We start from the raw sequence: 21,001 nt of genomic DNA, 5'->3' as shown, positions 1-21,001 counted from the left end.
TGTGCTAAACGAATGCGTTCGGACCAACTCTGCCGAACCGTACGGAGACACTCCACGATGCAAAGGTTATCGGGCCCCTCTACGTCGAGCCCGAACTTGCCGTTCCGCCTGCTCTCTTCTCCCGACGCATCAAGAGTGTCTGGTGGGCCGGGTTACAGAGTTGCCGCCACCAACTACAGCACGCCTTGTCCTGTTGAACAAGTCCCGTCAAACAAGCAAGGCACCGGACGACCCGGCCCCGTCCTCACACCTTAGACTCACGCAAACTCTGACCTGGCCTGGTGTCCATTCAGTACAGCGACGTACTGGCCGCAGGCTCTGCGCGGTGTCTTCGCTGGTCCGTAGGGCTGAAGATGGTGGTGGGCCACGTAGCGCCAGGTTTATAGCCCTCATTATCTTGCCCCGTCCTCCATCAAATCATCACACCAACTCACCATGGGAAGTGGATCACCACTTCAATCGGTTCCATGGTCTAACGGTTATGACTGCGGATTCTGATTCCGCCAGCGAGGGTTCGACTCCCTCTGGAACCTTTACTTTTGCCCGTTGCGGGAATTGTGGCGAGGCGATCTGGGAAGTGGTCTTTTTTTTTTGCTCGGTCGTTGAACTTGAGTTGGTGACTGAGAATTTTGCGACTTGTGGATGGCACGTGATCAATCGGGGAAGAAACTCCTCCACCAAGTGCAGGACAGCTCCGTCGTTTAAGCCGCGGGTGGTAGGATGTGAGGGGCCGCTGTCACGGCTGCGGTAAACCTTTCGGACCGCAATTCCATTGAACAAGCTTGTTCTTGGATCGGTATTGGCTCCCCAAGCTGTCGGGCGATAGGGTTCAGAGGTGGCGCCGGGCGCGACGGCAGAGAGCTAACGCCTCCGAAGGTGCCGACACGAACTCACGACGGGTGTTGCTGCGGGAAGGCATCGCAAGAGCATTGACCGACGGGAAACGCCCAGGTATCCATCGATCGTCCCTTGCGCCGCTGGGCCCTGGTCACGCTGCCGATGGGAGGGCAAACCTGTCGGGATGTCAGCGCCGCGGCCTACTTGGTCACCGCAATTGCCTCCCGCAGCTGCCTCAGTATTGGGCAAGCTGAAGAGCTGAGGGAAGCCACGGGCCGGCCTGGCCGCCCCCGCATCATCGTCGATGACGCCCGTCCGAATGCAGCAACCGCTTTGCTGCGAAGAGTAACGTTTTGTGGTAGCGCCCGGCGGGCTGGGCGGGCTCGTGTGGAGGAGCGAACTGCCCCTCACCACCCCCAATCAACAGCCCCTCTTCGAGCCATGCATGCCGGCTGCCACGAGGTCTCTCGCATGCTTGGGTGGTTGGGTCGCACAAGCTGAATGGTCCGGGAGCTCTTGGCTTTGGGCGAAAGGCGTGACGAGGTGAGAGGACGAAGTGATTGACGCAGATAGCTTAGCTACCGGGTCAAGGTTTTGAGCCGGGACGCAGTTGCCGTCTTCGGCCTCCCAGGCGCTCCTGCCGCCGGCTCCTGCATCTGCCTTATCCCGCCTTTTCGTTCATGTATTTCTACTTCTACTTCGTTCTTGCCTCCCTCCTCTCTGTGATCCGAGCCGAAGCCCCTTTCCTCTGCTACCTTGGGCCATCATCACCAGCTGGACTGGTCCGTCGCTCTCTCGCGCACTGTTGCTGCTGCTGTAGAGCCTGAGAAACCCCGCCAGACTGCCGCGACCCGAACATGGCCCCGCTCGGCACCGTCGCCGCCGTCGCCCTGGCCGCCTCCGCTCTGCTCCTCCACCCAGCAGCGGGGCAGGCCACTGGCGAAGGCAACACCAGGGTCTGGGCCGCTGTCGCCTACATCTACAATGGCGAGACCTCACCCGGACCGCAGACGATCCTGACCCCCGAGGGTGCGCAGCAGCTCCGGCGGCAGGGCGCCGCCTTTCGCAGTCGATACCTATTGGGAAGCAATTCCAGCGGCACCGACTCGGCGCAGATACAGGAAATCGCCAAGGATGCAATTGATAACCGCCAGCTTAGAATCCTGTCACGGACGGAGTCATGGATAGCATCGGGCGCCGTCGCTTTCATGCAAGGCCTGTATCCGCCGCAGTCGGACGCCTATATTGACATGACGGGTTCCAGCGACCTGAAAAACAACTTCCCCGCAGGATCCAACAGCACGGAATATCCTCTGAACGGATACCAATATCCGCTGGTGCAGACTCTGTCGAGCGAGGAGAGAACCTCCGTCGCGTGAGTATGCCGGCACCAAACGCCGACTTACAAGGCTGACAGACGCTGCAGGATCCAGGGTGACGTCTCTTGCACCGCGTGGCTGTCCGAGACTGGCTCAAACCTCACACAAAGCCAAGCCATTCAGGGCAGCATCGACCGGAATCGCCTCTTTTATCAGAACCTGTTTTCGTCTGGGCCGCTTGAGGGCGTCATCGACCCCAGTGTTGCTACGTATCTCAATGCCTATGAGATTTACGAATTGGTCAGCTACCAGTACGAGCACAATGAGACCGTCTACAAGGGCCTCGAGGATGCCAACAACACGCTCAGCATCCTGCGAGCCAACGCTTTCGATTTGGAGCGAGCCAAGACCAGTGTCAATACAACGAGCACAGACATCGCGCTCAAGACCTTGTACAGCATTGCCGGGCGGACCTTGGCGTACAATGTCGCCAATGCGTTCAACGGCACCGTCGCCGCCAACGGCGCGAGCAGCAAGATGACGCTCATGTTTGGGACGCTCAGGCCGCTGCTCTCGTTCCTGTCAGTCGGCGGGCTCCTCACGAGGGAGAATGTCGCCTCTGGCCCACTCTCGACGCTTCCAGATCACGGCGCCGCCATAGTCTTTGAGCTCGTCTCCCAGCGCTACGCAAGCAACTCGGGCGGCTTCCCGTCGGCAGATGACCTGAGTGTGCGCTTTTACTATCGGTCGGCGGCCGCTCTGAACGGGACTTTTACCGATTACCCGTTGTTCGGCTCTGGGAACGATGGACCAAGCATCCCTTTCATGTCGTTTGTGCGGCAGATGCACGAGAAAGGCACAAGTCCGACAGGCTGGTGCAGCATCTGTCGCCCAGAGGGAACAGCCCCCTGGTGTGGCTACATACCGAACGACAGCGAGGACCCCAAGTGCCCCCCCAGCAGCAGTTCTGGAATGAGCCCGGCCGTCGGTGGTGTCATTGGCGCCGTCATCGTTCTGGGCATCATCGGGCTTGTCTCCCTCGCGCTCTTCGCCCTTGGGGGCTTCCGCTTGCGCCGGTCTGGCAAGCCAGAGCGCAACGCTACACTCGGAGGGTTCAAAGGCGCGGAGCGCATGCCGGGGGACCCTGATGTCACTGTCACCAAGGTCGGGGCGCGCGAAGAACGCGTCGGCAGCTGGGAGCTCCGCGACGACGGCGGGCGAGGACCGCCCATGACGACTGCGGGAATTGTGACGAGGGACTTTCACCAGGCCTCGAGGCGCATGGAGGATTCGGATGGGGTCAGTGTGAATGAGCCGCCGGTCCATGCCCGGGAGAGCGTTTGATGGATAATGGGATACCGATAGAGGCTCCGGGCCATTTCCTTGGATGCCATGATATGGATGATATTGCAAGTTCTATAGGCGTACATGGGGGTTTGGTCTCGGCGCAGGTTGGGTACGGACCCGTGTTTCCTAATCGTGTGTTGGCTTTCTTCTCTACACATATGAAGACTGTCCACTCTTGAGTGTTGAAACGACACTGACTTGCAAGGTTTACCTCTCCGATTGTGAGTGTGGCTTTTTCCCTCACAAAAAATATCCGTATGTCGCCACTGTCTCCAAGAAATGCTCGAGGTACGGGTCGCAAACTGAGCACCTCAAATGCTCTGGACAGTGGATGGAGCGACAGGGTTGTTCTGACGCCTGGTCCCGGGCGGAGAACCGCCTCCGCACGAGGTCCACCTCCCCCGGATCTTCTTCCCCCACATCTCGGCCAACCTTGTCCGAGCTTCACTACCCGCATCATTCCCATCTTCACCTCTCTTTCCCACTCTCTCACCCACGGGACGCAAGCGATGCCTCGCAAACGCGACCCGTCCAAGCCGCCGGCATCCCCTCGCCGCCGCAGCCACCACGGCTGCCAGCGCTGCCGCCGGCACAAGATCCGGTGCGACGAGGCCCGCCCCCGGTGCGGCGCGTGCAGCAGCGCCCGCGGCGGCCCGGAGTGCGTCTTCGCGGTGACGCTCAAGTGGGAGGCTGACTATGCGCATGGCGGACGTGCGTTTGGCAGGGCGGGCGTGTGGTCGAAGGGACAGCGTCGGCAGCATGCGTCGGCGGCGGCTGGGTCGACGGGATGCCAGGAGGTGCAGAGTCGCCGGCAGGAGGAGGGGGTTTGGGAGTGCTGCGGCGGTGATAGTTGGCTGCCGGTCCGGGTCGAGTCGTATTCGTTTCTGAATTGCTTCATGCGGGACTTTGAGGACGAGGAGGATGTTGAAAGTATATGTGTTGAGGATGCCCCCTCTTCATCAAAGGGCAGCATCGCGTCAAGTCCAGCGCCGAGCACGGCCCTTCCGCACGACGACTCGGCCTTGACACGACATCTCGACGACCCTCTCCTCAGCAACCTGCAGCTCGCAGACCCCCATCTCGTCTCCTACTACGTTTACCGCCTCTGTCCGCTCACCGTCCCCTGCGCCGACCACACAACCCGCTCCCCCTTCTCGGCGCTGCTCGTCCCCTTCGCCCTTTCCTCTCCGTCGCCCGCCACTCTCGACGCCCTCCTCGGCCTGGCCGCCTCCCATCGCTCCCGTTCGGAGCCCGCGTACCAGCCCGTCGCCATCGCCTACTACCGCAGGACCGTACGCGCCGTGCGCGCCCTCCTCGCGGCAGGCCCTGTGGCGCGGCTCGTCGCCGACCCGGAGATCATGGCGCTGGTCATGCTGCTGTGCCAGCATGAGCTCATCCGTGACGGAGGGAGTAGCTGGATAGTGCACCTCCGAGGTGCGCGGGATCTGATTCGCCTCCGAAAGCAGCAGCAGCAGCAGCAGCGTCAGCAAGCAAGCGGGTCGAGCGCGCTGGAGCGACGGACGGGCCATAACTCATGGGAGCAAATCACAGCGTTTGCGGAGCGCTTCTTTGCCTTCTACGACGTCATGGGCCGGACCGCCTGCGGAGAGGAACCAATGTTTGGGAGCGAGTACTGGAGCGTCGAGGACGACGCCGTGGATCCATGGATGGGCTGTTCGCCGCGCATGGTCAACATTATCAGTGCCGTTACGGAGCTGAGCTGGACGCTGCGTCGTGTTGATCCTCACTCAGGGGTCGCCTGCAGGCAAGATGTAGCAGTGCAGCGGGAGAGGCTCGAAGCGCTGCTTGCAGAGTCACACGCCGAGGAGTCGCGCGACAGTCGTCAAGAGGGCGATGCCATGAGCCGCTGCGTCGAGCTCAAGCGCCTCACTGTGCAACTGTACATCCAGGCCGCTCTCACAGACTCGACGCCTTCGACGCCTACGGTCCGTCACCGAGTCTCGCACATCCTTCGCCTCGTAGCCGAGCTACTAGCCTTGGGCGTCCGGGCGGGCCTGACGTGGCCGCTGTTCATGACTGCCTGCCAACTTGAGCCGACCGAGGAGCTGGACTGGACGGCGGAGAGCGGACAAGACGACGGCGATTGGAGAGATGTCCCACGGTTCGCACGGCCTTTTATCCTCTACGCGCTGGACCAGCTGGCGGACACACTGTCGAGCGTTGCGCGCACAAGACTGGTCATCGAGAAGGTGTGGAAGACGAGGGAGGCGGCTTGTGTGCGCGCCGCCGCGGCGTGCCCCGATGAGGAGGCGTTCAACGACTGGGCATGCTTTGTAGCGCCGCTGTGCCATAACATCAGTGTGGTGTAATAATACAAGAGAGCACAATCAAGCAGCAAAACTTGCTGATCTCGGCGGCACCATGTCGTACAAGACCTTCTCGAAACTTCGGTCACCACCTCGAACATCGAGAGTGAGACCTCAACAAACTCGTTAAACGGCCTTTCCGGTGAAGAAGGCGGCGTCCCGGAAATAGCTGTATCCCCGATACAAACCCTGTACGCTGGGCCGCAACGAACCACACACTTGGAGTGACGCCCCAGGTCGCACCCGGATCGGAAATGTAGGCTACAGGCTATAATAGCGGACAATACGTACGTAAACCCTCTGGTACAACGTTGGGGGGTGGCGGGGCGAATTCGCCGGCGGCGACAGATCACTGCAATTATTACCAAGCTGCCAAGCCGACGTCACGGTGCAGCCGGCAAACGCCGAAGTTGCACAACGGAGTTAAGTCCCTTGAGTCGCAAACATACGAAGTATAAACTGTCGACTGCGCTTGAGTATCGCATTGCACATGAAACTTGTCCATCGATATCTTGTCAATTACCATGGCTTCACCGCTTCAAAACTCCGTCCAAGACGCAATGACCCTCTCAGACAAATACGGCGCCCAGATCGCCTCCAAGACCATCCTGGTCACAGGAGTGTCTCCCACCAGCATCGGCTCTGCCTTCGTCAACGCCTTAGCCGCGTCGTCACCTTCTTTACTCATTCTCGCTGGGCGCAATGCCTCCAAGCTGTCTCAGACATCTGCTTCTATAGCTGAGGCTCATCCGACCGTTCGCGTTCGTACTCTGCAGGTCGACCTGTCGTCCCTTGAATCTGTGAGACGGAGCGTCGAGGAGCTTCTTTCGTGGAACGACGTCCCGGCCATAGATGTGCTTGTCAACAATGCTGGTGTGATGGCTACTGGGTATGCTCTTTCGCAAGAAGGGATTGAGAGCCAGTTTGTCGCAAATCATCTCGGCCACTTCCTCTTTACCAATCTCATCATGCCGAAACTACTGACAGTTGAGGCACCGCGCGTTGTCGCAGTCGCGAGCGATGGGCACAGGCTAAGTCCTATCCGCTGGGACGACTTGAACTTTGATGTTAGTCAACCTTTGATCATGTCGCTCTTTCCATCTGGTCCGATCATTGCCTTTTGAAGAGCCATGTCCCACTAACAGAATCCCTAGGGCGGCAAGACATATGACAGGTGGAGAGCCTACGGCCAGTCCAAGACGGCAAACATGCTCTTCGCGCTCTCACTCTCTCGTAAGCTCGCCGCGCGTGGCCTTCAGGCGTATAGCGTCCATCCGGGCGTCATTCTCGACACAGGACTCGCCAATCACCTTGACGGGTCCAGTTCCGGCGATTTCGCTGCGCTATCGTCCTTGGACAAGGCAATGGGCAACGCAGAGGGCTGGAAAGGCTTTGACGCCATCTCGCGGGAACAGGCTGCGGCGACACTCCTGCACGCTGCCTTCGACACGGGACTGAAACAGCACAACGGCGAGTATCTCATCAGCTGCCGGGTCGCGGATCCTTACAGGGACACCGTCAGGGCGTGGGCGGTGAGCCAATTTGAGGCGGAGAGGCTGTGGGAGCTGAGCGAGAAGCTGGTCGGCGAGACGTTTAGCTACAAGGGTCTGCGCGCATAGGGTATTCTGTATCTTCCAGCGGGACATGGGAAAAGCGCCTCAGATGTTTGGAGGAGTTATGACGGCCGATTTACAGAAACAGGCTTTAGGTCCCAAGGACGACCCGAGGATACTTGGAGAACCAGATGGTCTCGCTCCCAGCTACATGTATACTCAATCCAATACAGTGGCGTCGGTTCCATTGATGCATTGTTGCCCAACAGGAGTCAGTAAATATGCTGCGGACTATGTGAGAGCGTGCACGGCACCGCGTCCGGGCCTGTGCCGTCCTACTTCGTACTGCCGCAACAGCCACATGTTGGTCTGACCCAAACGCATATGCAAGGAGGCGTTGACGATTTCTCTTCAACGCTGACGCACACTAACTATAGACTAGAAGCTCCAGTGGCGAACTGCAGCTCTCCTTGCCAACACAAAAGAGACGTCTTCATGATTGCATACAACGCTAGTTGCGAAACACTCACTCTTCTATATACACCCACCAACCTTGCTCCCCACGATGTCCATTTTACCACGTTTGCCCCCTAGATCGATGCTATGCCCTCCTAGCTTCACAACTCACGACTTCTCGTGCACAAAACTGCTCTGCCCGCCGTCCAGCTCCGAGATCACCAGCGGCTTGTTCTTGTCCCACCCGTCGGCCGCCGCGCCGGCAAAGAACTCCTGCGGCCCCGATCCTAGTTCCAGCTCCGGCGGCTGCTTCTCCTGTTGCTTCCCCTGCTCCTCTTCCGCCCGGGACGCGTCCGCCTCCGCCGCGCGGGCCGCCTCCCGCCGCGCCTTCCGGCGGCGCCACAGCACGAAGCCCACGCCGCCCAGGATGAGGAGGCAGCCCAGAGCGACGCCCACGCCGATGCCCGCCGCGGCGCCGTGCGAGAGCGACGACGACGAGGCGCCGGACGCGTCGCCTGTCGCGGACGGCGCGGCCGTGTCGGTCGGGGCCAGGGTCGGAGAGCTCGCGGTCGGAGAGGCGCCCGCCTTGTTGGGGAGGGTTACGTTGAAGTATGTCGACGAGAACATGCCGATGTTGGTGCCCGCGAAGATGAGCGCAAAGTAGCATATGGCGTCGGAGCCGGCGGGCACGAGGGCCTCGTCGCCGAAGAGGCTCACGTTCCATGTCCTGCTCGTGGTCCCGCTCGTCATGTTTTCTACACTTTGGTCAGCGCCGCGCAGCGCAAGCGAGGAAAGATGACTTCAGTCCACCCTCCCCTGGGCCATGGCGAACACGGGACGAGACATGAGTGTCATGAATGCCGCACGTCCATGATGGCTCAGCTCTGGAAGGATGAGGTCTAATCTGAAAGCTGGCGTGAAAGCCTTACCATAGATGAGATTGAACGTAGCCTTGTCGGGATGCTCAATCTTCCGGGGAAACTCGAGCGCCAGCACCAGGTCGGTGTTGTTTGAGTACGAGTTCCTCCACTCGATGGTGACGTTGCTCCCCCACGCATAGCGCGGGTTGTCCTGATATCTGTTCGAGCCCGAGAGGTACGGCGGCGGGTGTACGAAGTCGGCGGCGGCGAGCCTCGTCCCGACGAAGCCCGTCAGGACGGCCGCCAGCAGCACCAGCAGAGTCGTCATCGTCGTCGTCGGCATGGCGAGCAGTAGGCTCACGGCCACGCGCGCCCCGCCCCGAAAGGGGTGCTATATCAAACCAGACCCCAATGACAGGCACAAGAAGAAGAGGAGCTAGAGTCCTCTCACACTTGGACGAGTGGAATAGGCTCCGGTGTATGTAGTGTCACAGATGGTAGAAATGGCGCGACGGTCGATCGACTGGTGGGCAGAAACAGGGCAACTCGCCGGGAAGGGGCAAGAAGGGGGAGATTTACAGGGTCTCGCCGCCGGGGGCTGGGGGAAGAAGGACGGCACAACAGGTCCTCACGTCCTTGCTCGCTCGCTCTCTCTCCCATTCTCTCTCTTCACAATCACGTGGGCCACGATGCAGGACCCCGTTGGGCACAGCACTTCTTGGCCCAGATTGCAGTCACGCAGGGTTTTTCTGGTGTTGGTCCAGACTCCAGAGGCACACATATTTATCCGCGAGATGGGGAGTCGACATGGGTTGCTTGAATGGGCCGTTGGTGTAAGTCGCAATCCGAGGCCCAATCACGCCCGGCAGCAACCCTTGGCGAGCCGTGATACTAAGGTCCAACAGCAACTTTGACAACAGCGACAGCGACAGCGACCACGATTAGGTCGGCCCGCCCACACACTTCCCTCTCTCTGTTCCTGCTTCGGCCTTGGACAGCTCTTCTCCCACCCACATCCTGCGGCGATTTCTCTTCAGGCATGGATCCTGCCTGCTGCTGGAGGCTGGTGATGTTATGGGTTTACATGCCCGGCGTGTGAGCCTTGCCTCAACCCGACCCTCCGACCCTCCGAATCGCCCCCGGGCCCGCCCGCTGGTCCAACAAGGGGCCGAACGCCCGCCCGAGCGCCGAGAGAGTGGGCCGGCCCGCCCATGTCCTTCCATTCTGGGTTCCCCCCTTGTTCCTCCTCAGGTCCCGCGCGCTGCTGCGCTCTTAGGGCGTTCCATGGCTCGGGAAGCGGGTATACTGTTGCCAAACAGATCCGCCCTTATAGCTCAGTGGTAGAGCGCATCACTCGTACCATCGCTGTTGTGATATGATGAGGTCCGCTGTTCGATCCAGCGTGGGGGCAAGTTTCCTTTTTGTTTTCCTTTTTGTGCCATTTTGATCTGGATAAGGATGTCGGTTTTATGTTTCTTTCTTTTTGAAAAGGGTTCTCCTCGTGGCCGGGCCAGGAACGCGGAAAAGGTAGTGGTCCCCTTGCCCTGAACTCACATTTATCGCGCATTGGCCCGCGTCGATTCTTCCCATTCTTCACGGTCGCCGTTGCTGTGCCCGCCCAATGGGCTTCACCAACACAGCTGCTTCATGGGCCATCGTGACGACAACGCAGAGCAAGCCAAGCTCTCCAAGCCCAGGTTACTCACTCACTCACCCGCACACCACACCACCCACACACACGGCCAACCACGCCCGAGGCTGCGCCTCGCGAGGCACCACGTCCAACACGGCGTTGCACCCGTCGGGCCCAACATCCTTCACGTCTGGTGACATCCGTCCGTCCCCCCGGGCCTCCGAGCCTCCTCCATTACCGCCTTTTCGAACCATGCTGTCGTGGCTGCTGCTCTGACCCTGGCCACGCCCACGTTGCGACGGTCGACATATGCTGTGGTGCTGGCTGGACTGGGTTGGGCGTCTCGGCAATCGCTGCGAATCTGGATGCGCTCATGCTTGTCACTCTGAAACACATCGTCGAGAACTGACAGGCCGCAGGCTAAGACAATCGCGGCGAATCGCCTGCCATCCAGACGCGTGCCTGCGCCGTACTTCAAAATCGACCTCACAGTACTGTACTGTCATGTATGAATATGCCTGTCTTGCAGTGTCCTAGGTCCAAGGGTATCTCTCTTGCGCTGCTCCCGACAATCATGATTCGCGCGCCATTCTCCCATGCTATACCAATAAAAGCAACTCTCCGCCGTTCGTAACCTCCGATACACCGCGCCCAAACCGTGGCGCAAAGCCAATGCATTTTGCTACTCCTCCTTTCGTGCGAGCCGCTCGTCTTCCCTGTCTAGTACGTGCCTCTCGCTGGGCTCCTCCTGAGGGCTGGCCAGCGGGCTCGTCGCGATGGCGTTTGCCCCGCTGATGCTGTCTGGCCGGCCGTGGCCCAAGAGCCCGCTGCGTACGCTCGCGCCGTCTCCTTGTTTCGCCGTGTAGACGCTGTTTCGTTCCCCCTGCAGCGTAGACGCCACGCCTGTTGCCGAATAAATGCTGGTGCGCTCTGTCCCGATGCGCGAGCTGCTTCCGTGGAGCCCCGGCGTAGTCGAGCTGGCGGTCGGATCGACCGAGGCGCTCAAGACGCTTAATGGCAAGCTCTCACGGCTTCCGCCCCAAAGAGAGGACGGCGCAAGGGCACGGACCGACGCATCCGTGTCCATGGAGCGTCGTCTGCGCCGCTTGCTAGACGACGCCAGGGTCAGGATGGAGGCATTGTCCGTCAAAAGGCCGTTGGCCGTCGCCGCCGAGTAAGTCGTCGGGTGCCCCGTGGGGGTGGGCGCCAGATGAGCCGGTATTGCCGACGCGGGCGACGTGGTCGGAAAAGGCTGGCTGAAGTGGATCGACTGCGTGTTGCTGTGCTGGGCTGGCGCAGATGCCTGGTGGCCGTTGGGGGCCAGTGACTGGATCGTAGTCAGGGTCGTCGTCAGGGACCGCACCGAGGGCGCGGGGCTGGAAAAGGTGCTGTCTCCGCCTCTTCGCGAATCAATGCCTCCGCCCATGGTGCGGCTCGTGCCCGCAAGCGAGCTGGGAGCGATGATTGAGCGCTGCCCCTCGTTCTCCGTCGACGTTGTGCCCGCCATGCTCCGCCCCCCGGCAGTCATCGGGGCGTGGTCGTCCGCGTCGGCCGAGACGCGAGTTGCATCATCCGTCGACACGATGCTGCTCGTCTGCGCGGTCACAAACGAGTACGAACTCCCGTTTCCACGACCGTTAATGGCGCCGTTACCGTTGGCATAGCCGTTGGCGTGGTTGTGATTGCCGCTGACATGGCCGGATTGCGGGTAGGGGTTGTTCAGCTTGCCCCTCTTGGTCTTTGTGTGTCGCTTGGGTCGCTCGCCGTCCGACGAGGACTTGAAGTTGGTGAGTCGCTTGACCCAGGTCGAAAAGGGTCGACGGCGGTGCGCCTGTCGGTCTGCAAATTCGTCAGCACGCCTGAACGTCCAGAGCCAGCCGCACCGGACGCCATCGAGAGCGGGCATGATGGGATGTTGCCGCCTGACTTTGTCCGTCGGTCGAGGAGATGAAGCAGCTCACCGTGCGGCTCGGGCGCGATATCTGTAGTCGCCATGAGGACGTATTTGCTTCTGCTGCAGCACGAAAGCCTGGCGGGCTTGGGCTGCGGTCAGCGGACAGCTGGCGCGTCAGGCCCGGCAGCGAGCGAGCGTCGGGCACGGGCGTCGACGCCGGGATCCAGTGAGGCAGACGTCGAGGCGAGGCGAGAAGGCGGATTGGCAATGTGCAGTTGACGATGGGCAGAGCGTTGGCGGTGGGAGCGAGATTGATAAGGTTTCGTGTCGACGTTGACGAACGGGCGGCGTTTGAGGATGCGAAAGCAAGGTAACCCTGACAGGCGTTGCCGGTAGTGTCACTCGCTGCACTGACGAGCAGTGGAGGGCGGTCGGCACAGTGCGGCCAGCGGCTGGGCCGAGCTGGGCTGCCTGGGTCGCCGTGAGCCCCCGCCGTAATCACAGTGGCGCCTTCCGGGCCATTAGGTTGGATTCGCTTTGTTGCTGGGCTTGTGCTCGAGGAGGCCGCGCACCGTCACGTGATGACAGAGCAAGTCGGAATGAGGCCCCGTGCCACGGGCCGAAACGCCGCGCCTTACTTGAGACACTCGAGACATGTCGTGCGGGCGAGTATCAGGTTGGCATCACCATTCGTCATTCTAAAGACATTCCTGGTTGACAGGCCTGGATTACCGCATGAAGGCAGGGAAGCGGTTTATTATCGGCCAGGTTGGCTGCACCGTGCGAATTCGCCCTTTGTACACCCACTGTGAGTGCGCGCTCAGTGGAGCTGCCGCTGCGGCGCGACGTCACTGACCCGTGTGCATGACCGAGGCTCGCCAAACTCTTGGGTCAGCTCAGTCGATTATCGATAAGCCGGGACAGGAAACAGCTTCCACGACCTCGACGCCCTGCCTCCGCCTCGTGCCACCAAGACGACGGGTCCGCAGCCTGTTCACTGCGCACGCGGCCCCCCAACGAACACCGCACCATGGGGCTTGTGCCATGTCCATCCGTCAGCTCCCTGACCATGTCGTCGACAAGCTCAAGTCCTCGGCCGCCGTCACCTCGCTGAACAGCGTTGTCTGCGGCCTCATCACGAATTCATTGGATGCCAGCGCTACTCGCATCAACGTCCGCCTCGACTTTGTCCGCGGCGATTGCCTTGTCGAGGATGATGGCATCGGCATAGAGCCTCGCGAGTTTCTCGAGGATGGCGGCCTTGGCAAGCTCCATCGTATGTCTGCCCCGGTGCCTCGTCCTCCGACTCAAGCTTGCTGACTTGACGCAAGACACCTCCAAGGATCCTGAGAATCCAGCCGTCCACGGTAGACGTGGCGACTTTCTCGCAGCTGTCGCGACCCTGTCGTTTCTCTCGGTGGCATCCCATCATCACCGTCACGTATCGCAGGCTTCCATGTCGATACACAACTCGCAAGTCTTGACGCGGCATGCCCCAGCTCCTCCGGAACAGCGTTTCGAAACCTTTGATCACGGCACTCGAGTGTCCATCCGCTCCCTGTTTGGCTCCATGCCCGTCAGAGTCAAGCATCGAGCGTCGATGTTTTCTGAGCGATCTGCAGTCGATAAGGAATGGAGCAACCTTGTTCGAGAAGTCGTGACGCTGCTGCTGGCGTGGCCAACTGAAGTGTCCGTTTCATTGCACGAACGGACCACGCAACGCCAAGTACGGCTCAAGTCTGCCTCCACCACAGATCTCGTCGCCCGGGTATCCAGGCTCTTCGTTCAGGCGTCACTGGCGGATTCTAGCGACGCCCCATCATGGGTGCCCGTGTCAGCTTCATCTCGCAACGTGCGCATCAAGGGTTGTATCTCCACGACTCCGGTGGCAACAAGACGGTCGCAAACCATGAGTCTCGGCATTCACCCCATACAAGATAGCCATGACTCAAACGTGCTCTACGACGCCGTCAACAAGGTGTTTGGCAACTCGAGCTTTGGTGTTGTTGAGGATGAGGGATCAGGCCCGAGTGCGAAGCCACGAAAGGGGCTCGAACGATGGCCCATGTTTTACATTCAGATCCACTTGAACGGAGTCGAGATTCAGGTAAATGAACTTGTCGACAACTCTCGAAATGCGTTGAGCGACATTGCGGACTTGTTGCAGACGATCTCCTTTGAGTTTCTCAAGAAGAATCGCTTTCGGCCTTTAGCCATCGATAGACTGTCAGACAAGACGGCATTTTCTACTGCAAAGGTGCCCAAACGCTCAAGCAAGCCATCCAGCCGGTCCCCTGCGCCATCACGGGCAAGGACCAGCTCGCCACCCCCCGGTGGCTCTGCTCCTGATTCCAGAGCGGAGAGCCCCTTTGGTGATTGGCATCGTGGTAAAGTCGGATGGGCAACGTCGCGCCTCCCCGGTTCAAAGGCGCTACCAAAGGAAAGGGGCAGGAGACAGTCTCCAGACCACGGCCCACGGCGCCTGGTCGGTCAAGGTGGGAAGATCGTCCGCAGGCCGTTTGACGACCCTCCAGCGGATGAGCCCGAGTCCGTCGGCTCCGCGGATGGCACCGTCGAAACCACTTCAATCGCCACCACTTCCGAGTGTGTACCCGGCCCAGGGGATCAACCGAAACGTCTCCGAGTGCTTGAGAGCAGGCCCAAACCTGCTCCTAAGCCATGGCTCCAAGACATCCTCGATTCGTGGCAGAACCCAGTCTTTGAGACTACGCCGACGACAGTGCCCCAGATTTCTATTGATGACCCCACGGGCGTCCTACATCGGCGGCCGTCCGGCTTGCACCACTGTCGGGACAACGAAATGGACGTCAATTTCGAGGCAGGGTCTGTCAACCTCGCCGGACGTCTCTCACGTTCCGCCATGGCTGACGCCGAATTCATCGCCCAAGTCGACCGCAAATTCATACTCATCAAGTTGCCCTTGGAGCCGATGACCCAAATGGCTGGCGAGAGAAACTCGCAAGCACTAGTCATGGTGGATCAACACGCAGCTGACGAGCGGTGCCGACTGGAAGAGCTCATGGCAGAATATTTCGTGAGCTCGGGCGCAGACGCGGTCAAGCCGATGACCCAGGCGCTGGAGCAACACATTGTGTTTGAAACGCCTAGCAGGGAGGGTGCGCTCATTGATCGTTATCGGGGGCACTTTCGAGCATGGGGGATCCGTCTTGTTGTCGAGTCAGCGGCCGGCGCGTCCACAGTCAGGGTCACGGGCCTTCCGCCAAGCATACTCGAGAGGTGCCGCGGCGAGCCTCGCCTCATCATCGATCTAATCCGCAAGGAGACGTGGGCGCTAGAAGATAACAACGCCGTGCCAGAGCGATCCCTCTCACGCGAAGCGGGGAAGTCATGGCCGTCGTGGTTTCGTGGCTGTCCCTCAGGGATCCTCGAGCTACTCTATTCGCGATCCTGCCGCAGTCAGTACCCCCCACACCCAGAACTCACACGACTACAGCCGCTAACACGTGTTTCTACAGGCGCCATCATGTTCAACGACGAGCTGTCGCCGGACGAGTGTCGGGCGCTGGTGGGGCGGCTCGCGCGGTGCGCGTTTCCGTTTCAGTGCGCCCACGGACGGCCGAGCATGGTGCCGCTGGCGGACATCGGTTCGGGAGGCGGCCGGATCGGCGGGTGGCGGGACGGGACGGGCGTCGAGGCAGAGCGGTGGAAGAGGTGGATGGATGGGCGATGAGCATGGGCAAGGGGACGGGTACGATCTCGGGGATGGGGACGGGATGGCGAGGCTGTGATGCTCGGAACTTGGCCGATGCCGGGGGTCGGCCGACGCCCAACGACACCTTGTTTTGACGTCGGTCTAGCGAGCACAGTAGAAATCACTCGAAATTCATTCGAGATTCATTCGAGATCACATTTGATTTACTCTCGAAGCGTAATTCCTTTTCGGCCTGCCTGAGAATCCACACCAGGCATGATGTTTTAGGTATGCTAACTGCCGGTGAACTACCGGGATGATGACCTCGTCGGTCATCTGCGTGAGACGACTCATGTGGGCCATGCTCTGAGCGTCCGTTCATGCGCTCTACCAGCTACTCTCTCCGTGCTCACCATTTCATGTGAGTGCGTTTCGAGAGAGCTCATGGCCGCCGCACCGGTCCACCGGCTCACGTCTCTCGAGGGCAGCCAGCCAGTGCAGCCATCACCCGGCGCATTCCCCCATCCCCAATATTCCACAATGCGTTTTGGTATCATACACGTACGTAGCGCACCCTCCCCATGCGCCACTGTTCCTTTCCCTTTTCCCTCCAGGGTCCCCCTTGTTCCTCTGTCTTCTATCTCCACGTCCAAGTGAATTACTGTCGTCTCCTCTTCGTTTCCCCAAGAAGCCCAAGCCCCCAAAGCGCCGGTATGCAAGATGCAAAGATGCCGCAGCGGTCGTGTCGCATGTTTTTTTCGTCCGAGACAAGAGGATATCATAGAAACTAGAGAAAAGGACGAATTCGAAATGTGCGGGCAGTAGAAAGGGTCGCCTTCGAACGCTAGGTGCGGTGGAAACTGGAACGCGCGAACAAATGCTGGAAGTTCATTGAAAAAAACGCGCTCCATGCTGAGTCTGGTTCTCTCGGGGGCTTGTCGTCGTTGGCTTCGAACGAAGGATCGCGAGTGTGATAACAAGGCCGAGCGCGCGCCGGGAGGGCGGCGAGATGTTCGGAGGAGTGGCGGCTGTCGCGGCGAACCGTCCGTCAGGGCCGCAGAGCGAGCAGTCGCGCGCGTGCTGTGCCGGATGCGCGAGCGTAAAAGCAGCAGGGCGCGCTCAGGGGTCGGGTTTGAGGCGGCCGTCACGGATCATCTCGAGGCGCTTGCGCTCGCGGGCCTCTTCCTTTGCGCGCCTCTCATCGTTGGCGTCCATGCGCACCCACTGCTTAATGTCGCGGTCCCAGCGGTGGCTGCACGGTGCACACTCAGTCAGCACTCCACCAATCTCGACAAGAAGAGGGGGAAATGGGGGTTCTTACCTCTCGTGCTCCTCTGTGACGAGGCTCTTGGCGCCGTATTCGTCGACAAGAATCTGCTCGAAGCTGTACGGGATGAGGGCGCGGACGCCCTCGAACTCGGTGCGGCGCAGGGGCCACAGGTCCTGGCTGGCGTAGCGATGGAAGTTCTTGCAACTCCAGAAGCCAGGGCGATCGGCCTCGCGCTCGCGGACGCCCGTGATGTCGACGAACATGCCGTTCTGCATGTCGATCCAGCGGGCGTCGATGATGTTCATGCCGTCGCCACGGTCGATGTCAGAGTGGTGTGGATTGACGTCGAGAATGTACTTGTTGACGACACCAGACCCGGACGACGAGTTGAAAGAGTGCTCGGTGCGGTTTAGATGGTCGCCCATCCACTGCAGGGTGGCGTTGCTGACCTGGACGTCGAGGTCGTAGTCCCAGGGCATGATCAGGCCGTTCCACCACCAGCCGAGGAGGGTGCCGTGGGCGATCCACGTCTCGGCGCCGACGTTTACCATGACGGTCAGGTAGCTGCGGATGAGGTCGCGGAGAACAACGCGGTGCTGTTCGTAAGGGACCTCCTCCTTGAAGTAGCGCGAGTCGTAGTGCCCGAGGGCGAGGCTGCCCCAGGGCTCGTGAAAGTACTTTGTGTCCTCGCGCTTAGCGAGGTTGCTGCCGCTGGGCTTTGGGACGGCGGAAGAGGCGAGCGGGACGAGGGCCGTCGCCGCGGCGAGGACGAGGGCGGCGGCCCTCCGCGGGGAGGGCAACCGCAGGATGGTCATGCTTTTCCTTCGTTACGGGTGCTGATGACGACGGGTGTGGGCGAGAGGCGAGCGACGTATCGTCGTCGTCGGGTGCTGATAGCGGCGGTGGGGGTGTGTCGCGTGCTCAAGCACCCCAGAAAGGCATCCAGAGACGAAGGTCAGGACCGGCGGCGGATCTGTCTAGCAGAGGATGAACTCGATGTATGTTTGGTATGTGTGCTGTAAATGCGCCGCGCGTACGAATGCTGCGTGTGAGTGCTGAGCGTTTGCGTGCGGACAGCAGCAGGACTGGGATGTACGTGTTGCACCGCTACCGCCGCATATGCATACGGGGGGGAGGAGGAGGAGGAGGAAGAGAAGGAGAAGGAGGAAGGATGAGGATGAGATAGCAAACAAGACGAGGTGGCGTGGGCGTGGGACAGGTGCGAGTATGTACGAGCCGGCTGCAGTGACGGGCGAATTGTATTTGGCTGACCACTCCGCCAAGAGTAGGAAAATGGCACACGAGCAGCGATGATATGGCTAGTGGCAGGTAGGTATACTAGTAGGCAGGATTGGGGGGGTAGGGAGGGATGTGGGATGCGCCGGGACAAGGCCAAGGCCACTCGAGGCAGGCCAAGCAGACCTGGGAGAACGGCATGAATGAATGAATGGCTGCCCGTCAGGACGAACCACGGACTGGTGGGCGTGGCCGCGGTGACGAGCACGGCCGAGGGCACACGCCCCCCCGGGGAGGGACTCCATCTGGCAATAACGTTTGGCGCTTGGCACCGAGCAGGACGGGGACACCAGACGGGATTAAGCAAGTGTGCGCGTGTTGCGAGCGAAGAGAGAGAGACGAAGAGTGTGTGCGAGCCAGTGTGGTGGCAATCGTTATTACCCGCCTTGGCTCGACCAGTCGGTCAGTCTTTCCCAGCCTGCCGCCTGCCTTGCCTTGCCCTGCCTTGCCTTGCCCGCGCCTGCCCTCGGCGGCCTCGCCCGCGCTTCTCCTTTTGGTCTGTCTTGTCTTGTCTTGTTCTTCCCGTCGTGCGCTGCTTGTCTCTCTGTCCCCACGTTGCTTTTCCGTTCATGACGCAGCTTCGGTGCTCGTCCATCGATCCATACACAGGCCACCATCGGAGACTCAATGCCAAGATTCGACCGCTTCTATCGATGCGCGCGCGCGTGCACGAGCACATACGATACGTATCCGGACGGTTCGTCGGCTCGCCGGCACACGCAGCCGCGCACCAACAACAGCCTCGTCCCCCAACGGCGACGGAGGCTGCGGCGGCGGCGGCGGCGGCGGCGGGCCCTTTATTTAGCTGCTGTCACTGTGATGCCGTCCTAGCCATCTACCCAGCAGCTCCCCAGGCCCAGGCCCTCGTCGAGGTCGGGGGCCCCCCTTGTCCATGCGAGATTCCCCTCCCATGTGCTGTGCCGTGGCATGCGCTTAGTTACCTACAGGCTGGTGCCGGTGCCGAACGGGTGCGATACGGTGAGCGGCTGACGATGAACAGGCGTTGCGCCGCATCAAACTCGGTTCGGCACGCCGGGGGAAGAAATGGTGGGCGCCACAGCAGACAACTTCGGACGGCAGAGGCGGGCTTTCTCTTCTCAGATGATGAGACACACACACGCACGCCTGCCAAGCCACCGATGCCACGGCCCTGGCTTGTGGCCGTGTTTCACGCCCCCCCTTTCCACCTCTCCGCGTCCACGTCCAAGCCGCGACCCGCGCTCCTCGGCACCGCATGGCCCGACCAGCTGCATCATCGGCGCCGACCGTGGACCGGTTTATTGGCAATACTACGCGCCGTTCGCAGCCCTCGAAATTTTATCTCTACAGAAGACATTGCGGTGGCTTCATTACTCGCAACGGTGAATAAACGAGTGGAGATGTATCAGTGTAGCGCAGTATTCTTCTTTTTTAGTGCTTTTCTTGGTCGGCCCCGCGTCGGCACAAGCCACTCGCACCGGCGCTACGACCACGCATCCACGCTACGCACCAGCGTTAAACCCCCGATCGCCTGCCGGGAGAACAGATGGCGAAACCTGGGTGGGGAGGATGGGCTAGGCCGCCAACGGAAGCAGGTCGTGTGCGGGAGATGACGCCGCCTGCAACCTCGCGCGAAGGACAGGCTGTCGCCGAGGAACTATTCAGGGCGTCATCGATTGGGTTTGGAGTCTGGTTTGGTAGGTTTGGCTGGCTGCGCGTCCCGACTCGGCCAACGAACGACTGAATGGACGAACGGGTCCGCCAAACAGCAACGCAAAAGTAACTGCCGGCCGGTGCGCCTCGTTGTGGATGCCCGCCGCAACGGCTGCTGCATGATCACCGCTGCACTGGTCGGCTCCGACGCACTCCATGTGTGGACCGCATACCTGACCGAGCATCACAGCCGGCCTCAAGCCAAAAGGTGGCACGGGAAACATACCTCCCCTTACCTACGGCCTGCATGCGAGTGCTGTTTCGTGCTCTTGTCGCACAACATGCTGCTGCGGCTGCAGCTCATCAATCCACAATACTAACTCGGGGTGCCGCTGCGCTCCGTGATAACACCCAGCAGGTAGGTATCCAGCGCGGCGGACCGCCCATGTCCGTACCAAGTCGCGAACTTGGCTGACCCCACGTCCCCCCGTTGCGGCCGCTTCCTTTGCACGTCCGCTCCGCCGCGAATTAACTTTCGCTGTCCCTCTCCTTGCCCTCCTATTTCTCCTTATCGCTCTTCATTCGCAGATAATTTCCGAGCGCGACTTGGCGCTCGACCCCGTTCCAATCCCGCCAGCCAGTAATGAATAGCGGAATGGGAGGAAGTGTCAGGTGTATACCACGCACGAAAAGGTAGCGCTCGTATGAATGGAGTAGTATAGGACGCGCACGCTCCTGTAAGTCAGCGGCGTCCGGAACAACGGCACTGCGCCGCATCATCAGCCGCCGCTTGCGAGCAAGCCAACCGCACCGACCTGGTCTGGGCAGCACAACAGCACCCACGGTGGCAGGTGGCTGGCCCCATCAGCCTCATCCCTCCAACCCCGGTCTCCAAAGAGAGCGG

General features: G+C 60.6%; 7 protein-coding genes and 2 non-coding genes across 9 annotated transcripts; 6 read left to right on the top strand and 3 right to left on the bottom strand.

The window, feature by feature from the left end:
• Positions 1 to 461: 461 nt before the first annotated feature.
• PLICBS_008126 lies at positions 462 to 533 on the top strand. Its single transcript has one exon. It is a non-coding gene; the product is annotated as a tRNA-Gln (tRNA).
• Positions 534 to 1,694: 1,161 nt separating this feature from the next.
• Positions 1,695 to 3,500, top strand: PLICBS_008125 (uncharacterized protein; the record flags this gene model as incomplete). Its single annotated transcript, XM_018324387.2, has 2 exons — positions 1,695 to 2,212; positions 2,264 to 3,500. The coding sequence occupies 2 exons, from the start codon at positions 1,695 to 1,697 to the stop codon at positions 3,498 to 3,500; spliced, it is 1,755 nt and encodes a 584-aa protein (XP_018177566.2).
• Positions 3,501 to 4,012: 512 nt separating this feature from the next.
• On the top strand, positions 4,013 to 5,833 carry PLICBS_008124 (uncharacterized protein; the record flags this gene model as incomplete). Its single annotated transcript, XM_018324388.2, has 1 exon — positions 4,013 to 5,833. The coding sequence occupies one exon, from the start codon at positions 4,013 to 4,015 to the stop codon at positions 5,831 to 5,833; it is 1,821 nt and encodes a 606-aa protein (XP_018177567.2).
• Positions 5,834 to 6,390: 557 nt separating this feature from the next.
• PLICBS_008123 (uncharacterized protein) lies at positions 6,391 to 7,449 on the top strand (the record flags this gene model as incomplete). The annotated part of the gene is made up of 2 exons (XM_018324389.2): positions 6,391 to 6,897; positions 6,985 to 7,449. 2 exons carry the CDS (start codon positions 6,391 to 6,393, stop codon positions 7,447 to 7,449), a joined length of 972 nt encoding a protein of 323 aa, XP_018177568.2.
• A 558-nt stretch (positions 7,450 to 8,007) lies between these two features.
• On the bottom strand, positions 8,008 to 9,042 carry PLICBS_008122 (uncharacterized protein; the record flags this gene model as incomplete). The annotated part of the gene is made up of 2 exons (XM_018324390.2): positions 8,008 to 8,594; positions 8,769 to 9,042. The coding sequence occupies 2 exons, from the start codon at positions 9,040 to 9,042 to the stop codon at positions 8,008 to 8,010; spliced, it is 861 nt and encodes a 286-aa protein (XP_018177569.2).
• A 980-nt stretch (positions 9,043 to 10,022) lies between these two features.
• PLICBS_008121 lies at positions 10,023 to 10,110 on the top strand. Its single transcript has one exon. It is a non-coding gene; the product is annotated as a tRNA-Thr (tRNA).
• A 904-nt stretch (positions 10,111 to 11,014) lies between these two features.
• Positions 11,015 to 12,327, bottom strand: PLICBS_008120 (uncharacterized protein; the record flags this gene model as incomplete). Its single annotated transcript, XM_018324391.2, has 2 exons — positions 11,015 to 12,171; positions 12,294 to 12,327. 2 exons carry the CDS (start codon positions 12,325 to 12,327, stop codon positions 11,015 to 11,017), a joined length of 1,191 nt encoding a protein of 396 aa, XP_018177570.2.
• A 943-nt stretch (positions 12,328 to 13,270) lies between these two features.
• On the top strand, positions 13,271 to 15,938 carry PLICBS_008119 (DNA mismatch repair protein; the record flags this gene model as incomplete). The annotated part of the gene is made up of 3 exons (XM_065601326.1): positions 13,271 to 13,502; positions 13,558 to 15,363; positions 15,724 to 15,938. 3 exons carry the CDS (start codon positions 13,271 to 13,273, stop codon positions 15,936 to 15,938), a joined length of 2,253 nt encoding a protein of 750 aa, XP_065457398.1.
• A 1,080-nt stretch (positions 15,939 to 17,018) lies between these two features.
• Positions 17,019 to 17,984, bottom strand: PLICBS_008118 (uncharacterized protein; the record flags this gene model as incomplete). The annotated part of the gene is made up of 2 exons (XM_018324393.2): positions 17,019 to 17,151; positions 17,221 to 17,984. 2 exons carry the CDS (start codon positions 17,982 to 17,984, stop codon positions 17,019 to 17,021), a joined length of 897 nt encoding a protein of 298 aa, XP_018177572.1.
• Between the last annotated feature and the right edge of the window lie 3,017 nt (positions 17,985 to 21,001).

The sequence above is a fragment of the Purpureocillium lilacinum genome (genome assembly GCF_023168085.1).
Source record: "Purpureocillium lilacinum CBS 284.36 DNA, scaffold_6, whole genome shotgun sequence".
NCBI classification, from domain to species: domain Eukaryota; kingdom Fungi; phylum Ascomycota; class Sordariomycetes; order Hypocreales; family Ophiocordycipitaceae; genus Purpureocillium; species Purpureocillium lilacinum.
The sequence above is the reverse complement of the archived record's forward strand: the minus strand, read 5'-3'. Positions and strand labels throughout refer to the sequence as shown.